A 22,658-nucleotide genomic window follows, 5' to 3' on the forward strand; every position below is an offset into this window, starting at 1 on the left:
TTCCCATGATCAGTTCCACTCCTGTAAGGACAAATACACTAGGCAGGGATCACAAGGAGCAAAGCTGAAAAAAGGTAAAAACTTGTAGTTAAGACTGGGGTTGTGGAAAAGCAGAATTTTCTTGTGTTGCATGCAAAACTGGAACAGAAAGTTGTAAGTTCTGTTCTCAGATCTGTTACCATCTCTCAGTGCCTATAAATAAATCAGTAATGTATTCTTGAGTTCCTTCATCAGTGAAGCAATGCTCAGTGTGTTACTGTTACCAGGAATTCAAGGGAATTTTTAGAAAATGAGCAAAATAAAGTGGCAGACTAGAAAGGAACATCCTGCTCAACATGCAAGTAATAGTTTGGCACCTAAAGGTTGTGGCCTGCTCTGTGCCGGAGTATCATATTGTGCTTATACATGTCTTGTTAGAACAGTTTCATTTAGCTCTCACAAAATCTTTCCAGCAGTTGGCCTCCCATAACTGTCAGAATGATTGAGTAATTTGGATGTCTTCCAAGGCTCCTTTTCCCAATAACCTAGATTGTTTCAGATTGAATATGTTGTGGAGAAAAACATTTGCCAGGAATTTCTGTTACAGGAACGGGTGGAAACATCACTGGACCTGACTCAAACCAGACAAGCATATGGTTTGCTACAAGTTTATATTGGCAACTCTGGATCATAAGTGTCAAATTTAGGCATATTAAGGTTCCTGAACAATTTTAATGTTTGGCCTTTTGCATCATGGACAGTAAAATAATCTTCTGATGTCAGGTGGTTAGTAGACTGGCATCCCATGCATGTGGGCAGAACAAGAAAGAATTCTACAGAGATATAACAAGGGAATGTTGGTGGCTGGCCCCATCTAGTGAATGGGGGAGTTGTCATCCTCATGGTGAGTGAGAGGTATGAGGAGTGTGATCATAAGCTCTGAGGGGACTCAGAGGCACAAACAAGTATTTTTTATGTTTGATGACTGGAACTAGAGGAGTTATATACAAAAAACCAGCAGACTGGGAGGGAAATTATTTCTATCAGCACCATCCTGAGTAAGAATATATTGTATTTGTTGAAGCCCATGAACAGAACTTGAATTAACTGAGTTATGAATAGTTTGGGTTACATGGATAGGTAGGAAAAAACATATCAAAAAATACTATCTGGGAAGAATCTGCAAGACTTAGACACAGTCTGTTTTGTGGCCAGAGAGATCAGGGTCATAGGTGAGACCCAGAGGGCAGGCAGATGTGGTAGCCATCTAGTAGCAGGTAGTAGATGTGGTGGTGTTGAAAGAAGATCTCTACAAGTAGGACTGGTCTGAAAGTGCTTTGATCAGTAGAAATCAGGTGTTAAAAATCAAATCCAGTTCCTAAGCTATCTGCTAAAATGACTTTCCAGAAGCTACACTCCTTCTCAGCGCACAAGGTGGCAGGTAGCTCTCCTGCTTCCCCATCTGCTCTGAAGGTCCTAGGCCTTACGGTAATAGGTTGCAGTCACCCTATCCATTTCCCCTTTGCATCTGGAACTTCTGATGATTAAGACAAGTTCTTGTGTATTTGCCCACAACACTGAATCACTGTGCAGCTTCCTCACCTTTAGTACATCCAGTCCAGGACAGCCTGAGGGGCAAAAGTCACTCACTTTGCTGGAGGTGTAGTCAGTCCGTTCAGGACCAATTTCTCAGTCTTAAAAATGTCCAGACATTCTTCCACTGTTATAAGCATCATCACACTTTAAGAATGATATTTTTATTACACTTTATAGCTATGTGAAGGAATTGGATTACCTTGCAAAAGCTAATGACTTCACCATTGCTGAGATACTGTCTCAGAAAGAAAAGGAAAATCTGATGTAGGGTATAGTGGAGCTGAAGGTCAGGCAACATCTGTGATACTGAATGCAAGAAAACATCCTCACTCCTGAAGCTGGTGTTAAAAAGTGACTTATTAATAATAATAGCAGAAGGAAGTCTGTAGTCCTTGAACAAGAAAATGTGGTCTCTTTAGCAGCCCACTTCATGCTTGGATACCTAATCCAAGACCCATCAGTCAATAGGAGATTGCCATTCATTTCAATCGGACGTAGCAGAAAGAGGAGAGGTGGCGCACCTTCCCAGTGAAGGCTCTTGAGATTTATAAAACATTTGGGAATGTTTTATATGCAGGGAAAAGACAAAATATCACAAGAGTCAGTTGTGGTGGTAATGACAAGTTTGTGTACCTAGTCAGCTTTTTTGGTTTTTAATAATGCTCTGTATGCTATCTGCAATGTGTTAGCTGATTCTTGTTATGTGTTCACAGATTAAAATCTGTCCAGGATTTCTTTTTAAACTGGAGGAGAGCATCACTCATTTAAAATCTTTGCATCTTCAAATGAAAGGAACCTCACCAGCTGCAAGGCAGCAAAGATTTGCAGCCATGTTAACTCATACTGTTTTCTGCCTCTTATCTTTTTTCGCCTAGAAAACATTGCTGAAATTATGGTCTTAAATAATTTTTGTTAATTTCACATGGTGAACTATTTGACCTCCACTGGGAATAAAAATCCATGCCAGCTGACGCTGTTACAAAAGGAGCGTGTACTATATCAGTAATAGCAATGATGCAAGCCCTAAGTGCGAGTATCACAGTTTTTCAGGGAGTTAAGCAGGCTTGAGATGCAAAACTGTAAATTCACTGAAGACTGCGAGATTTTAATGATAAAACATATGTGATAAATTGATCAGGAAGCTCCTGATGGGGAACGGGGAAAAAAAAAGAGCATGTTGATAGCATCTAACTGGTGGTACTCTCCTTATATTACCAGGAGGCAACAGATATTTTTGACCTACCATTTAATGAGAAAATGAGATACCACTTGAAGATAATTTTGTAACTCACATGTATTCGTTAGTATCCTTCTGCTTTCATCTGCTAGTTTACATTCTGGTTATAAAACTCTTGGATATATTGTAAGAGGTTTAAGAGCAAGTGGGTGAGACCAGCATGGGGAACATACTGTCAGCCACTGGAAGTTGCCTGAAACCACTGAGGCCCAAGAAGTTTAGATTTGGTCTGTCATAATGTCTGTTTAGTTTCCCAAATGAGGTTCCTGACGAACTTTTCTCCCCTACCGCATGGAGCATCACAGCAGTCTCAGCGCCTGTGTCCATCCACAGCCTCTTTGTCCTCCACCAAAAAAGCTCCCCTTCCCGCTGCCAGGATTATCTCCCCTCCGAGGTGGCCTCTTTCCCCTTTTCTTTCCCGAGAGGCAGGCGTGTCAGTACCACCTGTGCTGAGGCAGCCACAGCTATGCGGAGGTGCACGGTGGTGGGGCTGCCCACATTGAGCTTGCCTTTCTGAGCTGCAGATGCTCCTTCTGGTGCAGCAGGCAGAGGACATCAGCAGCAAGGGCAGGGCCTGGAAGTGGTTTTCCATCACTTGCAACGATCCGTTCCTCCTGCCTCCTCAGCCTATTTCCAATTTGTACCTATTCAGTCTGCAGACCAGTAGCCTTCTGAATTAAAATGTAGCCAGCGTGGCCCACACAATATATCACATCACTGCTATGTTGGACTGCAGAGAAAAATAATTGTCTTGCATTGATGTGCTGAATACACCGTACTAAATTTGGCATCATTGCACAGGACTCCTTATTTTCAATAATAAATATAAATGACTCAGCTCCAGAAGCAGCTTTTTATTTGTCAGTTCGTTATTCTTTTCATGGAAAAATCGAACCTGCCTGTACTTCAAGTAAGTGAACTATGATTGTTCATAGATGTATTTTAACAAATTAGACTACTATGAAGTAATTCAGTCTTGTCATGGAGAACATCTGTCTAGCAAATGTACAATAAGCTGTAGAGCCAGTCCCTGGAGTCCTTCTCCACTGAAGTTTATATGACCCTCTGCTGCTGCTGTCCTGTTTAGGGCTTAACAGTGCTTCCATTTTAAAATCAGCATTTTTAAGAATTCAGTAGGTGAACATGACTGTGGCAGAAAATTGTAATATGTATAGGTGACTTAGGTAGAGGGCCTTTTTCTTTTCTTGGCTTCTGATTTTTTTAAAACATATATCCATATCTGATCCTTTGCCCACTTTTTTGATCTAAGTAAACATGGTAGAGACTGCTGGTTGTGGGTGACATTTTCTGTAGTCTATAAAAAAAGTTTGCTGTTCATGTAGCTGCTGTTTTAAACAATCTGCATTTTTTAGGAAGTTGACAGGAGAGGCTGGATGATCCAGTGGCATGGAACTAAGTCTGCTCCTTTAAAATTTGAAAATTTTGCTACCTGGGGTCAGGACCTAAGTTTGTATTCAGCTATCCACTTTGCCTTTGACTTTGTTCAGCAAGATGTATACATGTTCCAATAAAATCAATGGCATGAATTGACGCTCATTTTTCATGCCTTGCTAAATAAAGATACTAAATCTAGAATGAGAGCCTGGTTTCCAGGACAAGTATGCAGTGGAAGTGAACTGGAGCTCAAAAGAGGGGAACCTGCCCTATTCTTGGTGTGGTGCATGCTAATTAGACAGCTATAATCAGTCAGAAGGAATTGAAGCACCTGATTTCCTGTTCCTGCATTAAAAATTTTAAAGAAGCATTTCTGGCAAGAACAGATCGTGACAAAATTACCTGTGATTACAAGGGAGGGGATCTGGTAGTACAGGTGCACTCTCAGAGTCCCATTGATTGGGTCATGATCCAAATTCAACTGAAACCCATTCATGTCATTTCAGAAGATTAGTACAGTCTTCTGTGCTGCCCTGACCAAACTGAAAGCAGATAAGCTTGTTTACAAGAGCTGGTCACATGCACCTGTATTTATGAAACTGTGCATGGTCTATGTGGATACCATCTACACCAGTAATTTTGGCATTAGTCCATGGCAACAAATTCCACTGACGTGAGTGGGACCAGACATCCAGCCTCCCACTTGCCTGTCTCTAATTTGTCAGAGGCACACGTCGAATACAGGGTGTTTAAGAAGTACTCTTTGTCTCTGTTCTGTTCTGTATTGCTAGTGTGGCTGTCACAACTTCATTCTGCTTTTCTCTTCCCATTTGCAGCCTTTGGCACTGTCTTTTTCTAGATGTCTCAATGTAGTAGAAAATTTATATTTTTGCTGAGGGAGTGATATCTTACGTTCAGTTAGAGAAAAAGAAAATTATTTTGCTCTGAAATGTATCAATATTCTAGTATCAGTGGTATAACCTCTATCCTTTAAAATACATATGTCATGGTGAGTGGAATTCTAGAGGAAAAGCATTCCCTTAAGTGGTCTTAAATCAAGAGCTGGCCTTGGTATTTTTTTTTTAAATTGAGAGCAAACTTTGGGTTGAAATTGTCGGGTTTTGCTAAGATCTAATAACGGTTTTAGAGTTCTGCAGAAGTGTGTTATTCTAGGTGTGCAAACTGTCACGTTGCTCTACAAAAATACAACATTGCTCGACCAAATTGCTCAGGATTTACCAATCTGACAATAGTACGACAGGAAGATTTGATTCTTCAAGAGAAGCTGATCATAAACACAACATGCACTTTTAAAACTATATATTAAACTTGCTTACTGGCACGGTTCAGTTATATTTAGAATAAAGACAATCTTACATGTCTTCTTCACTGATCTGTTATTCTTCAGACCTAGCTTCATTGCTTTATTTTAAAAATTTTACACACATCACAGTGACTTTCATAGGAAAATTCTGGTTTTGGCAGGTTAGATAGAAGAAAGTAAGTTTGGAGGTTTGAGAAAAGCATCCTGTATAGAATTGAGTGAATTGCTATAAAGCCAAGGATACCCCAAATTTCAGTATTCTATTTGCTTAGCTTTCTCCTCTAACAACAGGGTGACTGATGTGGCCTCCAAGTTAACTTAATTTTATTCGTTTTCTAGAATCCTTATTCCTGTCATTTACATACAGTTAGTCAAAATGAAGGCCAGGTGCTGAAGAAACCATTTTTGATGAAAAAGGTGCACACAATACATAAAGGATACATGCAGAAGACATCAGGAATAGTTATACAGGCAGTTACACTCTCTTCATTACTGTACCTGAAAGTGGTAAGCATGACTTGGCCAAATCTTGCACTTATGTCTTGCTTTTATTTGCCACTAGCACCTTTTTAACTAGGAAACTGGTTTTCCCCTGGTGGAGCATCGGGTCCCTGGTGAGGCTATTGAAGGTTGGTACAAGCAGAAATATACAATTTAAATGTTGACCTCTGAGAGCAAAGACTCTCATTGGTGTCAGTGGATATTGCACCTGCCTGTAAGAACTTCAAGATTTAGCTCAGAAATATTGTACAGTTTCAGGGGCAGAGGAAGGCTAAGTAATAGATCAAGATATAGATGACCTGTGTAGTTTCCAAAGTATTAAATCAGTCTCCTACTTAGTACCTATAGGTCTGTTGAGAAAAATATTTGGGGATGTAGTATTTACCGTGATGCTACAGCATCCACTTCACTCAGACCTTCTCATGACAAGGTGCTGTGTTGCTGTGTTGCCCTTAAACTCTAAATGTCATCTACTCCTGGAAAACCTTCACATCTTCACAGCACTTACACTCATGCTTCTTTTTATTATATCCACTTGTTTGAATGTTGCAGTGGCTGATGCAGGCTTTCTTGGTCTCTCTTCTCATGACCTGCTAAACAGTTTTCCCACTGACATCCCAACATGGAAGAATTACCCAAGAAAATGGCTGCAAGTGCTATCCAAAAGCATGTTGTGTTTTGCCAAGTTAAGCTGCATGGCTTTGAAAGATGGCCATAGCCAAGATAAATGTACCAAACAGATAGTTCTTCACTTTCCTGTCTTTTAAGCTCTACATTGCTGGGAACAAGCTTTCTTTTTGTTGTCTGTGCTGCTGCTGCTTGTCTGACATAGACCTGGGGGCTTTTTTAACCAACAATTTCTCCACAGAAAAAAAGCCTTGATAGGACCGCAGGGTACTCTTTGAGCTAAATTCAGTAAATAATTTTGTATGAAAAAAAATGCTGGAAACAATAAAATGTTTTGTGTAGGTGCTTTTGAAGTTAAACATTTTGCTTCAAAACTAACTTCTGTTGTTATAAAAGTTCTATTGAAAAAGATAACCAGAACTGAGTCAAATGAAGTACTTTGATTACTTGAAATAAGTCATTTGAATTTGACCACAAGACCCAAAAATACTGATTTCAAGTTGCCTTGAATAAGTTTGTGTGGGATTTGGCCAACCAACCAGGATCTCTCTTGCAGAGCAACTCTCAGACAAAGAGCAAACATACACGCTGTCTTCACTCTTTGTTGTTTTCTCTCATTTCAGATTGAAAGTGCTTCTTTCCAAATGCAGGCAGCAAAACATAATAAGCTCTGCTATTCCTCAGATCACTTTAGATAGCTCACATTTCCTTCCCCATATGAGTTAAGATGCTTATCTATATCACTGCTGACATCACTGTGGACTGTCTTCTACAGCTCCTAGAGAAATGTGAAAGTGGCAAGTAAAATGGAAGCAGTCTTGTGTGATTATTTTCTGGAAACAGTGTGTGAAAAAAGGCAAGATTAGCTGTTTAGCAGTTGGATATAGCAGTATCAATGCACTTCTCATCTGGTGTTGCAAAAGAACCATCCTTTTCCAAACCAATTGTACAACTGCTGATGCCAGAACAGAACTGGTGACAATCTTAAACTTCCTGCAAGGTGGCTGGCCAAATATTTCTTTCACTTATCTCTGCTAATATACCTGGAGTTCATTGGCATTGCATAAATATAAACGAAACCAATATTAGTTTTTGATCTATTATTAAATTATACAAATAATTGTTTAACCCTTAACAAGAAAAAAAAAAGTATCAAAAGCCTCTATCTAGGATACAGAAGGCAAGAAGCATTGAGAAAGATGTAGCAAGAATAGCCTGGAGAGTGCTTAATATTTTGGTTTGTTTCTTTCCATATACTGCTAAGTAATTTTAATATTGCCTTCCTGCACAGGAGCTCTATGGAAGCAGAAGGAATTGTTTTGTAAGTGCAAAAGCTTTCTATACACCTACAGTAATTACGTGCAGATCAGCATTCGAATTATGCATGATTTTTTACACACACATATCTTGTCATTTACTCTTGTAAAGGCTGAAGGATCATTTATATCTTCTGGATGAACTCAGCTTTGCCGTGAAGACTGGCCCAATGCAGCTTTATATTATTTTTTTTTTATTTTGAACATCAGTGAATATTTAAGCAAAAAATGGACAGATTCATTTGAACAATGTACTGATTTGTGATCACAACATTTTGATTTAGTGAAGAGTTCTTCACTGAATTCAATGTTCAGTATTTCAGTGATTGCATTTCAGTTCAGATTTAAAAAAAAGAAATAAGAAATACTACTTGAGGAAACCAGAATGCCCCTAATTCTGTGTCTAAAATTTTTAATGGCAATAAAATGAATTTATAAGTCCTTGCAAAGTGATTTGTATGAGTCAGATGTTACCAAAGCTTTTAGACACATTACTTAAATTAAGGGTCTTAACTATGGTAAGGGTATACATAGGAGCAAACCACTGAGTGATAAATAAACAAGAAAAACTGTGTACATAAGCAATAAAACTGTTCTGCTTTTTACTTTGCTTTTGGCTTATGGTGGTCATACTGGGACATGAAGGTGAAGATTCTGAAATGTAGTCTCTATACATGATATCCACCTAGCTCTACTGGAAATTGTACCAGATTGCTTTATAATTCTTCATTTAATACTTGTTCAATTTTATTGGAAAAACAGTAGTTGAAGGAGTAAGTATAATAATAGAATAATACATTTGTTCAGCATGCAAATGTGATCAGCATTGTTAATTCCCACTACTGTAATTAAATGAGGGGGACAGATTTTAAAAAATTAGCTAAATGAGAATTTATACGAAATGAACTGCAGCTGATATTCACAAAGTGCAAATAAAACTCATCTATTGTGTTTGGAAATGCACAATTTTATTGGTTTAACTTGTTTGAATATATAAGATCTAGAGAAGAAATTACAGTGCTGTGACTTGGAAATACTAAGCTCTGTTTTGCCTTGGAGGGATTCAGATTTTTTTGTTTTGCAAGATGTACCATATCTTCTATGAAAGTATAATCTCATATGATCTTGAGTCATGACTGAATTTGTTCAGTACTTCCAATAAAGTTGTTTTTTATGAAAACTGCAGAAGTTATCTATGCTATATGAATATAGTCTTGCACCTCTATCAGTGGGTTTAATGATACTGAGTTGCTGAATAATGCTAAGACCTTGCAGTTCATCAGCAACTTAGTGTAAGGTATTCCTGTGTACACTCTTGAATTACAGTAATTACTCTTGAGTTGTAATAAATACAGGATAAAAGTCTTTAGGTGGATGCCCATTGGAGAGCAGATGAGGTGCTCCTAGTCCTCCTTTTACCTAACAGTAGCCTGTTCTTGTCCCTGAGAGTTAAATTAGTTGCAGAAAATTTTCAAGAATCAAAAATGAATGGTTGTGGACAAATCCAGAAAGATGATCATAGTGAGGAAAGTTTTATCCTGGAGCCCCAGGGTTTTTATATGAGAACAGTTGAAGAGCTTAGCAGTTAGGTAAGAGTTACATGTCTGAGGAGACAAGATGGAGGCAACCTCAAGCGGGCCTGAAATCAGCACCACATTTAGGTGAGATAATGTGAGTTTAAGATTGTGTTTTCCTAATCCTTTCCTCTGCCTTTGTCTGCAGATAAGTTTATAAACATTACTTCCTGGGACAAGGATGCTCATCTGCTGCGTCTCTCTGGTCAACCTGTGTCAGAGAGATATCAGTACTGATGACTAGGGCCATGGGGATCCAAAGAGCGAACGGACTTGTAAAAAAAAAAAGGAAGTGGATGTTCAGTCTAGAGGGGAGTAAATGGAGGGATTATTCTCTGAAATACTCAAGTGTAGGCATTTTGACTCTTTTGGATTTTCTGCATAAGCTTTTCCCCACAACTGCTATCTCATTGTGAGATCCATTAAGAGAAGCATCAGGTCTGCCACTTGAAATGATTGTCCTCATGAAGCCCAAAGGTGCAGTCTAGTCCTGGACCAAAATATGTAGCTAAATAGTTAACCTTTACTTTTAAATTGGGTGATGTTGTAATATCTGTGTTTTTTCTGCAGAGTTTGATTTTTTCTAGAAACCTTTTAGCTAACACATAGCAAGTCTGTTATCATCAATATCGAGCAGGGCACTCAAAGAGATTAAATTGCAGTTGAGCAAGGCCATATCTGGATGTTTAATCAGAAAGATGTACAAAACAATATCAACAAACCACAGCCATTTCCTTGCTCATAAAAGCTGCAGTTTTCCAGAATTTACAGAACTGGCAGCAATCCAATCAGAAATCACTGAAGTAAATGACCATAGCTATTCTTCCTCTTCTGTACCATGTGCTGGGTAAAAGCAGTTTGTGTTTCCCACTGTTTTCACTGGCACTCAAGTCACAAGAAACCCAGTCACAACTACACCACAGCTAGAGCCCTTTCAACTTATAGCCACTCAAATATGAGGCAAATGAGTGAAATGGAGAAGATCTGTTCCGTACTGGACAGCAACAGTCAGAACTGATCGTTGTAATTGTTTTTCACAACATAGTGGGGTTTTATTCATTTTGTTTGGGATGAGGGGAGGTTGCAAAATAATGCAACTGAAAAGGCAAGAATTACTAGCTAGCCTAGCTAGTAAACTAGCTGCCTTATGGAATGGCAGCAGGGATGAACCCTGAATTCTAGCTCTATGACTATAGCCATGGCTATTAACTTCTCTGTTAATGGACCAGCTACTGAACCCAGATAGATAGATAAGGTGCTGAGGTGCTAGCAGTGAAGAGTTTGCTTTACATCTGCAGTAAGGAATCTCACACTGCTGAATCTGGATATAGTTATTCAGGAAAATCAAGCAAATAGCTTAGACTGCTTCTCTGTGCTGGGCAATGTAACACAGAGGGATCTGCTGAATTTTTAGCTGGCTTTTGTTCACAAGTCAGCAAAAGGAGGTGCATAACCACTGAGTAACTTTTAAAACGAGGTGAGTGGCAGCTGTTTCCCTTCATATGATTCCTTAATGTCTGCTTTGATGCTGGACAAAATATAAATTGCAGGAATTAGATAAAATTAAGGTTTTTAACGTATGGTTTCTAGTTCTTCAATTCATTGCATATCCACCCAAGCTACTAATGCTGTCATGCCTAAACCTCTTTCTAACCTTCCTCCAAAATGACCGATTTACTACTGCATTGAGGTTGGACTCCAGCCTAAGCTGTGAAAATTAGTTTGTTTCATACAAATGGTTATTTCTCAGAAACTGCTAACTTTGCCTTCCTCTTACAGTTTTTATGTAATTTCCTGTATGTAGATGTCTTTTTCCAAATACCAAAACAATGATGAAATTGTCTTTTCCTTCTTGAAAGGGAAAGAAACAATATTAAACATTGTCAACTTTTTTATTTTAGGAGTGCTTGGCTGTGACTAGGACTCTTCCTGTCTGTTTTCATAATATTTTCTGTTTTTTCAACTTTCTGTATGGCTGGCATCATCTTAACCCTGGCAGACAGTTCGTATTCTTCTGTGTACATTTTAGAGTTCACTTCATGGGTTGTTTCTTTTTGGGGGTGGGGCGAGGAGCAGGTTTGTTTTCCACCACCCTGTGATGGAGTAAGTTTAAACTGTGTAATACCATTCAGGGGAGAGTGGGGAGAAAAGAAAAGGAAAAAAGAAAAAAAAAAAGAAAAAAAAAAAGGAAAAAGTTCTGCAGTACAAACAAGGAAGCATTTTATCCTAGACAAATTTCTTGAGCTGCTAGTAATGGCAGAGGACCTCCAGCTGGATTTTGTTTGAGCAGGGATTAGAGAGGGAGAAGCAGCTAAGTGGCTTCACTCAGGAAGGGCTATGTGTAACTTCTGTGGGTCCTACTAGACAACTTCTGTTTTGTGAAGCCTGCCCTCAAGGGGTTGGTTTATTTGTATTTAATGACTCATGTAGGCTTGTGGATGAGCTTTATTTTCTTTACTGAACCAAAGGATGCTGTTTGATCCTGCAAAATGAGAGGGAATGCTTCAAGTATCCTTCTACATTCTAGAAATCAAAGGATGGTTGAATCACTTAAAGAAGGGCAGGAAAGATAAGTGCTGTGACTATGTTGCAAAGAAAGATAACTGTTCTGTGTGTCCTCCTGCCATGACTATAAAATGACCCTATCGATACCTAAGGCCCACATAATGTGGTTCAGGGATGGCTGAATCACATTGTTTTCTAACAGTTCATATTCAGGCAATAATTTTTTTTATTTCCACTTACATGTTTGCTTTTCCCAGACATTGGAAAAAAACAGTCTTGACTTCAAAACATATGAGTAGCGGTTCAGGCAAAAGGGCATGTTGCTACTGTCCTTCTCCCCTGTTGCCACTCTGCAAAGGATCTCTCTGTTCTCTTCTTTGTTTTCTTGCATAAACACATCTCCTCACTGCCGCCACTGTTCTGCTGGCCTCTCCCAGCACTGTGTTCATTCTTGCCTGATTTAATCTCTTCACATACACAGCTGATGAAAGAGTCTGTCTTTATCCAACAGCTCTATAAATCATTAAGCAGGCTTAGATTGACATATAAAACAGCATGAAAGATAAGTTAAGAGACTGTGATGAACTTGTTCAATACAAGTCATAAGGCTTCTTCTACATAAATAAAAATAAAAAAATTAGCAGAAGGTTTCGGCATTCCTAACTGATGGGCGTTCAATGGAAGTTTGCATAGTCATCCAGAGGTACTGGAAGTTGAGAGCAAGATGAAAGATGTTGCAGAAAATAAAATTTAATGCAAGGCTTTGTATTCAGCAGGTAAAACCAGTGACAGGAAAGGGAAGAGAAAGCTTTTGTGATTTGCCCTGATCTGAACTTCTTTGACTTATATGTGACATGGTTTGAGTAACTTCTGTTTCAGAAGACAGCAGACCAGCAGATACGTATCAGGTCTAGCATGGGTGCAAACATGGAATCTGTACCGGATCATCTATGCAAAGGGGGAAGCTCTAGTATCTGCGAACTATTTTGAGAGGAATGTTCCTTAATGAGGGCAGCATCTGACAGTTTGCTTCTTATAGTTGACACTATCTTTTCTATTATAGATGTGGACCTTGTACCTTCAATAAGAAGGCACATTACTTTTTTTTAAAAAGATAACAGTACACAACAAACAAGTAGTTTTTATTTAAGTATCTTGAAGATATATGCTGCAGTTTGTCCAGGAAGAAATATTAGCCTAAGCCGGCAAGGCACTAGCATACTACTCTTTCAAATGATGCCCACAAACTGGGAACTACTTATTTAAGACTCTGGACAGAATTTGCTTGTTCTTGAGTTTCTACCCAAGGCCTAGCTGCTAGAATTGTATGAAAATTTCAGGAGTCAAGTTTAAAAGGTTATTATCCTGCACTTATTTTTGAAGTTAACCCTGGAAAGTGTGGACTGCTTATAGCTGATGCAGTGATGTCTATTCAAAAAGACAAGAGCATTCATAAAACAAAACTGCAGCAACTAGGAGGGCAGAAAGATTACTGATCCCACCTCTGCCAACACACCAGATTAACTTCCTGCTTTGGCTTTAAATTTATGGGTGGCAGGAGAGGGGCAGGAGATTTGACATCTCTTGCATGTATTTTTTGTTCTTAAACACTGCTTCCTCTGCAAAAGATGCATGCGTCCTTCACCTGACTTTTCTCTCTGAGTTTGTAATCTGGGTTTGTTGGCAGGAAAAAGATGGTATTTGTAGCTTCATAATAAAATTTCACACATAGTATGTCACAAATACATCAATGAAGCTTTATCAGGTGTTTAGTTTCATGTCCAATAATGACACTGCAAATCTTCACATTGTTAACATAGATCTGATATGAGTGGAGCATTGTGTGTTTGAAATGCTGCCTTTGGTTTTCCAGAGACTGAGAGAGGCATTCATGTGCTGGCTTTATGCAATGTACAACCTGAAGACTTTTCTTTAATTCCATACGGACATATCTGGATATGTTTATTTTAATTTTTTAAGGAAGTGGATCTGCTGGAGAATAAGGTCCAGTCAGTTTTCAAGTACTAGGTTGTTAGCATGGTGCAATCCAGCTCACTTTGAGCCAGAGTTTTAAGGAAAGTCAAATGCCTTTCACATATAGGTAGCCCAGTACAAAAAAAAATCCCCTGGTGCTATCTCATTTAGCAAAGAGCACATAAAGGCTCATGGTAAGCATATATAGATCATCTGAGACGTGAATCCGATTGCAAGTACCTGGATAAACATAACCTTCCCAAAATAATTGTTACAAAAATGCCCCCACAACAGAGATATATGTGCCCTTTGGGTTACAGAATGTTATGTATTTGACTAAAGAAAAATATGATGTGGAATACCACTGTCTTCTGAGTGTGCTGATTGGCCATTTTGTGTGTGTGTGTGTGTGTTCATCATCAGTGACCATTTCTTCTCCCAGGAGTTGCTGTCAGAAAATGTCATAAGAAAAGAGGAAAACGTGTCACCTAGCAACCAAAGCTTTATGAAGAAAAGTTCCACACTGACCAGCAGAGACAGAGAGAGCTGGGGAGTTGGGAGGGGGCATGAGCAGCAGTGAAAAGGCTGCTTGTCTGCTGCTCTGGAGCTGACCACAGCCCTGTTATGGTAGGTGCTCTGGGCACAAAGTTCCTCTCAAAGGAAGTTTGGAGTTTCTGTCGAACTGGCTTTCATAGACCTTGGTTTGCAAAATAGGACCTTGGGTTACTTATTCCTGACTTTCAAATATGGATTTGAAAATGATAAAATCTCAAATCGTGATGGGGATCTACATTTTAATTTTATAATGGCAAAAAATAAACTTGAGAGGAAAGGGCATTATCTCTCTTTCATCTATCTCATTTATCTCTTTTATCCTTTCTTACCATTAACAAAGACCAGATTAGCAGATATTACTTCTATTATCTGGTTAAGCAGAGAGGAACATATCTTTTTTAATGTCTTTGAGAAATTAAGTGATTCAGAGTTAAGATTACTTTCCCCCTCCAGGTACTGCAAGGAAGCTAGGGAACAGTAAGAGATGGACTTGTTTATGGGGGGAAACGAAGCATCCTGGAAAACATTAATACACAACACTGAACAGGTTACTGTGCTTTATCTGAGCAAGGAATACAATGTTTAAAAACAGGCCAGTGGACTGTGGTTGAAAATTAGAGGACAATACTTCTGTCACTTCTGCTGTGCAGGCTTGCACATGGTCCGTTTTACCTCCCGCCTGTGCTTGCATGACAGTATGAGTGGGTGTAATAGCATGGAGAGGATGTGAGTAGGATTGATCTGGCATGCTATGCATGCGAGGCACACACAACTGCTGCTGTTTTATTCCACCACTACACCAACAGAAACTGCCCTTATATAGACACTTCTGGCTAACGTTTCCACAGTCAGGGATAAAATATACTTCATGATAATTGCATGCGTTTCATAACCTGCAGATTTCATAACCTGTTAAGAGTGGCATTGCAGTATGGCAATTTTATTTCTTTATGTCTTCTTTTGGTTCTGTGGTGGGAAGGGAAGCTCTGGTTTTTTTGATTTTTGCAGTCATGTTTGAGCATTTGTCAGTCTCTTTCCCACTGCTGTTTGTCTTGTTGAGTGTCTGCCTCCACACCCTCCTCCCCAAATTCATAGCGAACACCGAGAGAGAAACCTTGAACTCCCGTGTTGCACCCTGATAACCGATCCCAGAGCTGGAACCGGCAAAATGGTGCAGCAGAACGGGGTGGCGCCCACCTCGCTGCGGGCCACCCACCCTCCCCGGCCCCACCGCCGGCCGGCCCGGCTCCGGCCGCCCGACCCCGGCAAACACCGCAGCGGTCCCTCCGCATCGGGATGCCACTTCTCCCTTCGTGAAGTTGTTCCCCCCGTGGAGCTCAGTCCCGCCGTTCCTGGGGCTGCGGGCGGCTGCTCTCCCGGTGACCGCTTGCGCCAGGATGCTTTTAGTGAACTCGCCGGGCGCCCGCCGTCCCGGGCCGGCCCCGGGGCCCGCTGCCTGCCGGCGGGGAGCGCCCACGGGCCCGGGGCAGGCGGCCGCCGGCCGCGCTCGGCTCGGCGGGGCCGGGGTCGGCGCGACCCCCGCCCGGGGCGGCTCCCTGCGCCGCGGCGGCCGTCGCCGTGCCCGCCCCCCGCTCCGCCCCGCCCCGCCGCGCTCCGCCGCGCTCCGCCCCGCCGGCAGCTCCGGGCCCGCCCCGCCGGAGGCGCCCCCGCCGCCCCTCCGGGCTGGGGGGAGCCGCCGCCGCCGCTGCCGCTGCTGCTGCTGCTCCAGTCCGGCCCGGCCCGGTGCGGCGGGGAGGGGAGGGGAGAAGGAGGAGGAGGAGAGAGAGGGAGGGAGGGAGGGAGGGAGGAAGGAAGGAGAGGAGGGGAGGGGAGGGGAGGGAGGTGAAGTGAGGTGAGGTGAGGTGTCGCCGCCGCGAGCCGCCTTGTCGCTTTGCTTTCTGCAGCCGGTGCGGAGGAGGGGGCAGCCCCCGGCGGGCGTCCCGGCATGCTGAAAGTCACCATGCCCTCCTCCTCGTCGTCATCCTCATCCTCCTCATCCTCCTCCGGCTCCTCGGCCGCCGGCCGGCCCGGGTCCGCCGCGCCCGACTACTGGATCGACGGCTCCAACAAGGACACCCTGGCCCACTACTTCGAGCTGGAGTCCGAGCTGGGACGGTGAGGCCGGCGCCGGGACGGGACGGGACGGGATGGGACGGGACGGGGCGGCCGTGGGGCGGGGGGTGCGGCCGCCGCGGCGCCTCCCCGGCCGGAGCGGCGGGGCCGGGGCTGGCGGGGCTGCGGGGCTGGATCCCCTCCCCGCCGGCACTGCGTCGCTGTGGCGAGAGCGGCAAAACTTTGGTTTGTGTGCACGGCGTGGGGAGAGCGTGCTGGCTCTCACGGCATATCGGCTTTCGAAGGAAAATTACACCTCCCGGGAGCCAAGCGGTGCAAATCCCCAAAAGAAACGAGTGATTTTCAGGAGAAGGCATCAGTCCATCTCGGTAAACGCAGGTCCACACGAGCATCTTTACGTTACTCAGGTTACCTTTATACTTGCGGACTCTAGACCTAATACTGTATCAGCTAAATGGTGGGCATCACTTCGAAAGCACAAAAATACCAGCTTATTCACAGCCTCACTTCATACGAGTCTTTTTATTGTTATCACCATTATCGGCACCCTTAGACCTTGCGCTGACAAAACTCCCACCCAAGACGGGAGTCTGTCAATAGGCCTCTGTAAGCAGAGTGTTTTCATTGGAGTGCAGTGCAGATGAGTGAGCTGGTACGTGTTCATTCATGAATTCTGCACTACTGCACTGATGCTTCTGCCTGGCAACTTAAAGGTCCCAAGTGTTCAGGCTTTTTAAAACAGAAGTCCAGTGTAAAATGCTGTTATCTATATCTAGTGCACAATTTTTACTCTCCAAATACAGTTGTTGGTTCATGTTGAATTTGTGGGTAGAAAATAATGTGTAAAAAAAATAGTGGAAAATGACAGCTTTTTTAAGGGTTTACAGTAGATGACTTAAATCTGTAAGTCAGTAGGTAACAAATAGGAATTGTTAATTTTGCCAATGATAGAGTATTACAATCCCGGATGACTGTGGGAAATTTCCAGGTAATAACATGGTTGCCTTGGTACAATATTTTGCAGAAAGGGCATGCACTGAAAGTTATTGCTACAAAGCATACCTGTGATTGCTGTGCTGTAACTGATAGGGGCTGGAAAAAGCTGTAGAAAAACAACATAGTATCATTCTTGGCTTGCTGGCTAGGTTTCAAGCATCTGCTGCTACCTTTTTGGCGCTGTTGCTACTCATGCTAACCAGGTTTAAATGGGCATAGGTTTATGTACGCTTACCACGTTTATACTTGACTTCACCGTGCACCTATGCAGAAACACAAAAATGTAAAGCAGGAAATATTGTTGTGTCAGTTTTGTGTCCAACATTGACAAAAAAACCCCTGTGTGTACCGTTGAATAACAGCAGTTGATACCAGGTCTGTCACCTGGATTAATACTGTTATGTGTGGTCTGTCTAGAATCCTTTCAGCATGTGTGCTAGTGGCTGTGGGCTTCATTTAAAAGTAGTCTGTATTGGTGATACATCATGGGTTTATTGTGTAGCTTTGGAAGGGGTTTTAAAATGTGAACTCTCCTGCCTGAGGAAGGAAGAGTTAATGAAAGCTGAGGTGCAGGGGGTTGTTCTACCTTGCAAGGTGAGATAGTAGATGCTGAAATCCTAACAAAAGGTTTGAATAAGGAAGATAACCACACCCAACTAGTGTAGAGATGCAAGCCACTAAGTCTGTTCTGCTGTTGGGTAGAACTAGGAAATAAGATTTGAAACAAGAGCAGAAAGAAAACACAAGATAAGCGCCATCTTAATCAAGGACCATGAGGTAGGGAAGGGAGAGAGAACTCAGAGGGGTACATGCTCTGAGGGAAAATTACACTACCGAGTATGGCAGCGAGATCTCGGTCCTTAGGTCCCAAGGGTAGCTTTGAGATCCTTTCAGTGCCAGCATCCAGAGTGCTGATGCTTATCTCAGACCCCCTGTGGTAGCCCAGGTGTATCTTAGCAAATCTGTAAGGGAGATCCAACAATCCTTGGTTCCTAAGTGTAATATTAAACTTTATTGTTTTCTCTTGGTAACCTTGTCTCCAACCTTTTAATTTTGGAGATGATTTTGAGCATATCTACAAAAAGATATTAATTGCTTAGGTTAGTGGTGGTAAAAGTTTATCAGGTGAGGCTGAAAAATGTGGGTATGTGATCCCTTTAGATGCAGTAAATCAAAATAATATACTAAAATAACGAGCAGGAGACACTGTCCTAAAATATCTTTAGCAAAAACAGGGATTGGAAGATGTCTTTTGTCGGACTGCAAAGACCTGCATTTGGACAGCTGTTGCCAAGTATGGGAGGTCCCCCTTGGAAGGAGTGCCCTTTCTGCAAAGCGTGTCTGACAAATCCCTAGGCCATCATAGTCAGTAATTCTTGCTTGTATGACCAACTACGGAGTCATGGGAGAAATGGGGGAAAGTCCTGCTAGCAAGAAAAATAATGAATGCCTAAAAGCTTGGGTAGGAGTAAACAGTCATCTTTCAATGAGTTCAACAGGCATCATTCAGGTGTCTGTGCTGCTCAACATGCTCATAAATAAAGGGATTGAACAGTGATATCTGGGGGTCTTACAAACTTGTTAAAGGTTTTAAAGACAGTGTTGCCTATGAAGAATTGCAGACTGGCGTCAGACTGATAGGGCCTTTAAAGGATGGATCAAATTCAGTTTAGATAAATAAAATGGGAGTGGAGGAGAAACCATTTGGTTCTTTTCTTTCCCTAGTAATCCTGTAGCGAGGTTGATACAGAGATCTCTGGAGTCACATGTGGCATGGACGGAACACCTGGTTAGAGGTGCATGTTTGCTGTGTTCTTTGATGCAAGCTTTGCAGGGCACCTGACAAAGCTAGCAAGTAAAAAATGAATCACAGGAGGTAAGGCCATTTCAGCACAGTGTGCAGTTAAGTGGTGGAATTTCTGGCTGCTGTATACTATGGATGCTGAAAGCTTACAGGGGTTTAACAGGCAAGTTTACATTCAGGAAATCCATTAAGACTGATTAAACATGAAGATACTAACTATTGAACTGTAAGTTGTTGAATGTTATGAGAATATTATTTGACAGTATTGAGGCATCTGTGTTTGGCCACTCTTAGAGACAGTATTCTGGGCTAGATAGGCTTTTATTCTGACCCAGGACAGCTACTTTTATGTTCTACTGAATGCCTGAATTCCTTTTAGTCCATTTCTGACAAGACGGTTTTGCGTGTACCACGTAACTGGAGTTCGAAAGATGAAATTTTGGTCTTTGTTTTACGAAGAGTATCTGTTCCTTCTCTGAAGGTTGCAACATTGGTCAATTGTGGACATCATTGGAATTTTGTTCTGAGTGTATTTCATCTAAAAGCTTATTTTCCACACTCCCTTGAGAAAAGATTTTAATAATTTTAAGTTCTAAACTTGTACGTTCCTTAAAGACTAAAATCTTTTGTTAGCCTTATGTAACCCATGCTCTATCTTTTCGTACAGAGTTTCTGAATTCAGGAGTAGTCTAAAAATGGTATTTGAGTGAAGAGGAAATTCAGTAACAATTTTTTTTTTGATACTCAGCAATATTACGTAAAAAGAATTTCTCTTTTATGGAATTTTAGTTATGGAATTTTACTTAGCATGCACTCCCTTGCCTAACTACTCCAAACTACATAACTATTTGAGTTGAAACTGTCTAATGTTATTATTGTAGGTGTATTGCAGATCTATTAAATGATCAAGAGCTGCTGGAAGTATTTCCAACCAAATCCTTAGTGCTTTCTTTCCGTTTCAAAAGTTAAATAAAATAATGATAATTTAAAAAAAAAAAAAAGCAAACAATACCCCAGAAAAGTTACAGACATTTTTCTTTGTGTAAGAATGATAAATCAGCATCTTCCAAGGTTACTTTTTCCTTCATGGGCAGTCTTTCAGTTGTGTGATCCTTGCTGAGGACCTGAAACTGAAAGGCGCTCAGTACTTGCAATTTACCTTGAATTGACAGTGTGAGCTGAATCATAGGTTGTTTCTGTCCTTGAGTTCTTAGCACAGAGAGAGTTTAAATCCAATGTGTAGTTTGAACTCAAGATTTCAGTGTGCAGAATGATGTCTTACCCTGTCAATCCTATTTAAGAGTGCTGTTATAGTAGCATCTACTTTTGTAATGGCAGTAGTAGATGAAATCAGGTAACTCCTTTGTATAAGCATCATTTTATAGAAATGGATTGTTTTTGCACTTGATACTTTGCAGTTCCAACAGTTTTTGCTTTGAAAGTATGCCAATTATTTTCCCTTCCATTCCTTCATTAAAAAAAATAATGGGCCTTTTTTCTGTTCATCTCAAGAGTCATTTGTTATACAGACTGTTTGCCATGTTTATTTTGGAAATCACTTGCTCATTTTGCTTTGGGGTGCATTTAAAGTAGGTCAGTCCCTCCTTCAGTAACACTTTTGCTTACTTGCTTGTGACTTTTAGTATTGGACCTGAGGATTTTCCAAAGAGATGGAGGCATGCTGCTGACAGCACATGGTGCTAGCTGTCTGAATGTGAGTGTGGAGTGCTTAGCTGAATGATAAGAATTATGTTTGAGCAGAAACTGACTGTGTCGATTTGCCTATCCTCTGGGTCACATCGTGCCACAAGCTGCAACTTGCTTGTTACCCTCACACCTTCAAGCAGCAAGCATTTTCATGCAGGCAGTTCCTGCTGATAGGGAAGGTTGTTGAAGAGGTGGGTTTGAGGCCTCATTTGGGACTGTTGTGGTAGGTACATTGGACCTTGCTTTGAGGTAGGAAGATAGGAGACACAGAGGGCATGGTGTCCTTTTGGTGCTGGCCAAGGTGGCAGGTGGATGTGGAGAATGGTCTTCATGCATTGCACCAGCCAGCATAGCTGTAGTTGAAGATTTTCGCTTCTTTTTCCTCTTGAAGATGTTCTGTCCACCTCATCTTTTTCCCTTGAAAAATGTCCTAAGCTTTCGACTGCAGGCTCTTCTGTGGTGAACACACGTTTTGCTTTTTCTACTGAAGCAGTGCTGTTGTGGAGAAGACAATCCAATGCTAAATTGGCCAGAAAGAGGATGTTAGATTTTTGTTAAGCAAGACACTGCTCTAAGAGGGGGGAAGTCAGTCCCTAAAAAAATGCATGTTGATCTACAAAGAGTCATAAATAAAAATTAATACCAAGCAGTGAATGTTTTCTGTGGGAGCTCTATAGCTTCTTAACCCAGTGTTCTGGATGAAATTACTTGCCTGGGTACCAGGAACCAGAACTTGCAATGTATAGCCTGGGTTTTGACAACTAAAATTCTTTAGTCAGTGCAGGGAGAGTATTTTCTTCAGTTTTGTCTGGGTCAGTTCAACAACTGGTTGATTCAGAATTAAAAAACAGGGTGTTGAAAAAGCAAGAAAAGAAAATTTCCTCTGCTATTCTGTAAATAAAAAACAATTGAGAGTGGACATACCATTTCGCTTGAGGCTCTCTAATCATGGAGAGAAATGGGCTCTTAGGGTAGATATTTTGAACCTTGCCGTGGGAGATATTGTTACTGATTCTGTTGTCCAAACGCCTGTCATCTTAGGCATTAAGTTACTTGTCTGATCATTATCTCTCTCTGCATTTTTCTTAGTTAGAAAAGAAGAAAGCATTTTTTGAGTATTTGTTGGCACAGGTGACATTCCATTCTTGTTAGAAAATGAATTTTAAGTTTTACCCACAGTTGTTCAAATCCTTTTACCGTTGGGATTTGTGGCAAAACCATTGTTCTGCTGCAGCCAGGAGTTTTCCATTGCACTGTAAACTGAACAGCTGCTTTACCAGGTCTCAGAAAACGGATGATAAAAGATGCATTTTTCACAATGGCTTGTGTGTATATCTGATTCCTGTTAATACTGTGACTGAGGCATTGTTTCCATCATGCCATGAGGGAAAATAGGTTTGTTGATTCCACCAGCTATGGACAGCGCTTGTGGACAGTCATGTCAGAGAAGCTAACACTATTGTAGCCGCCTTCTATTCAGGAACATGTTAGTGCT

The 22,658-nt window shown here is 41.3% G+C and overlaps 1 protein-coding gene across 1 annotated transcript in view; it reads left to right on the forward strand.

The window, feature by feature from the left end:
* Nucleotides 1–16,528: 16,528 nt before the first annotated feature.
* Nucleotides 16,529–22,658, forward strand: part of CAMK4 (calcium/calmodulin dependent protein kinase IV) — a gene marked incomplete at its 5' end in the record, with an annotated part of 172,674 nt that continues 166,544 nt past the window's right edge. The window contains one exon of the mRNA XM_082335592.1: nucleotides 16,529–16,698. Within this exon, the coding sequence (XP_082191718.1) occupies nucleotides 16,529–16,698 (170 nt within the window). The remainder of the gene's footprint in view (nucleotides 16,699–22,658) is intronic.

This window comes from Platalea leucorodia, assembly GCF_965183815.1.
Source record: "Platalea leucorodia genome assembly, chromosome: Z".
Classification (NCBI taxonomy): Eukaryota; Metazoa; Chordata; class Aves; order Pelecaniformes; family Threskiornithidae; genus Platalea; species Platalea leucorodia.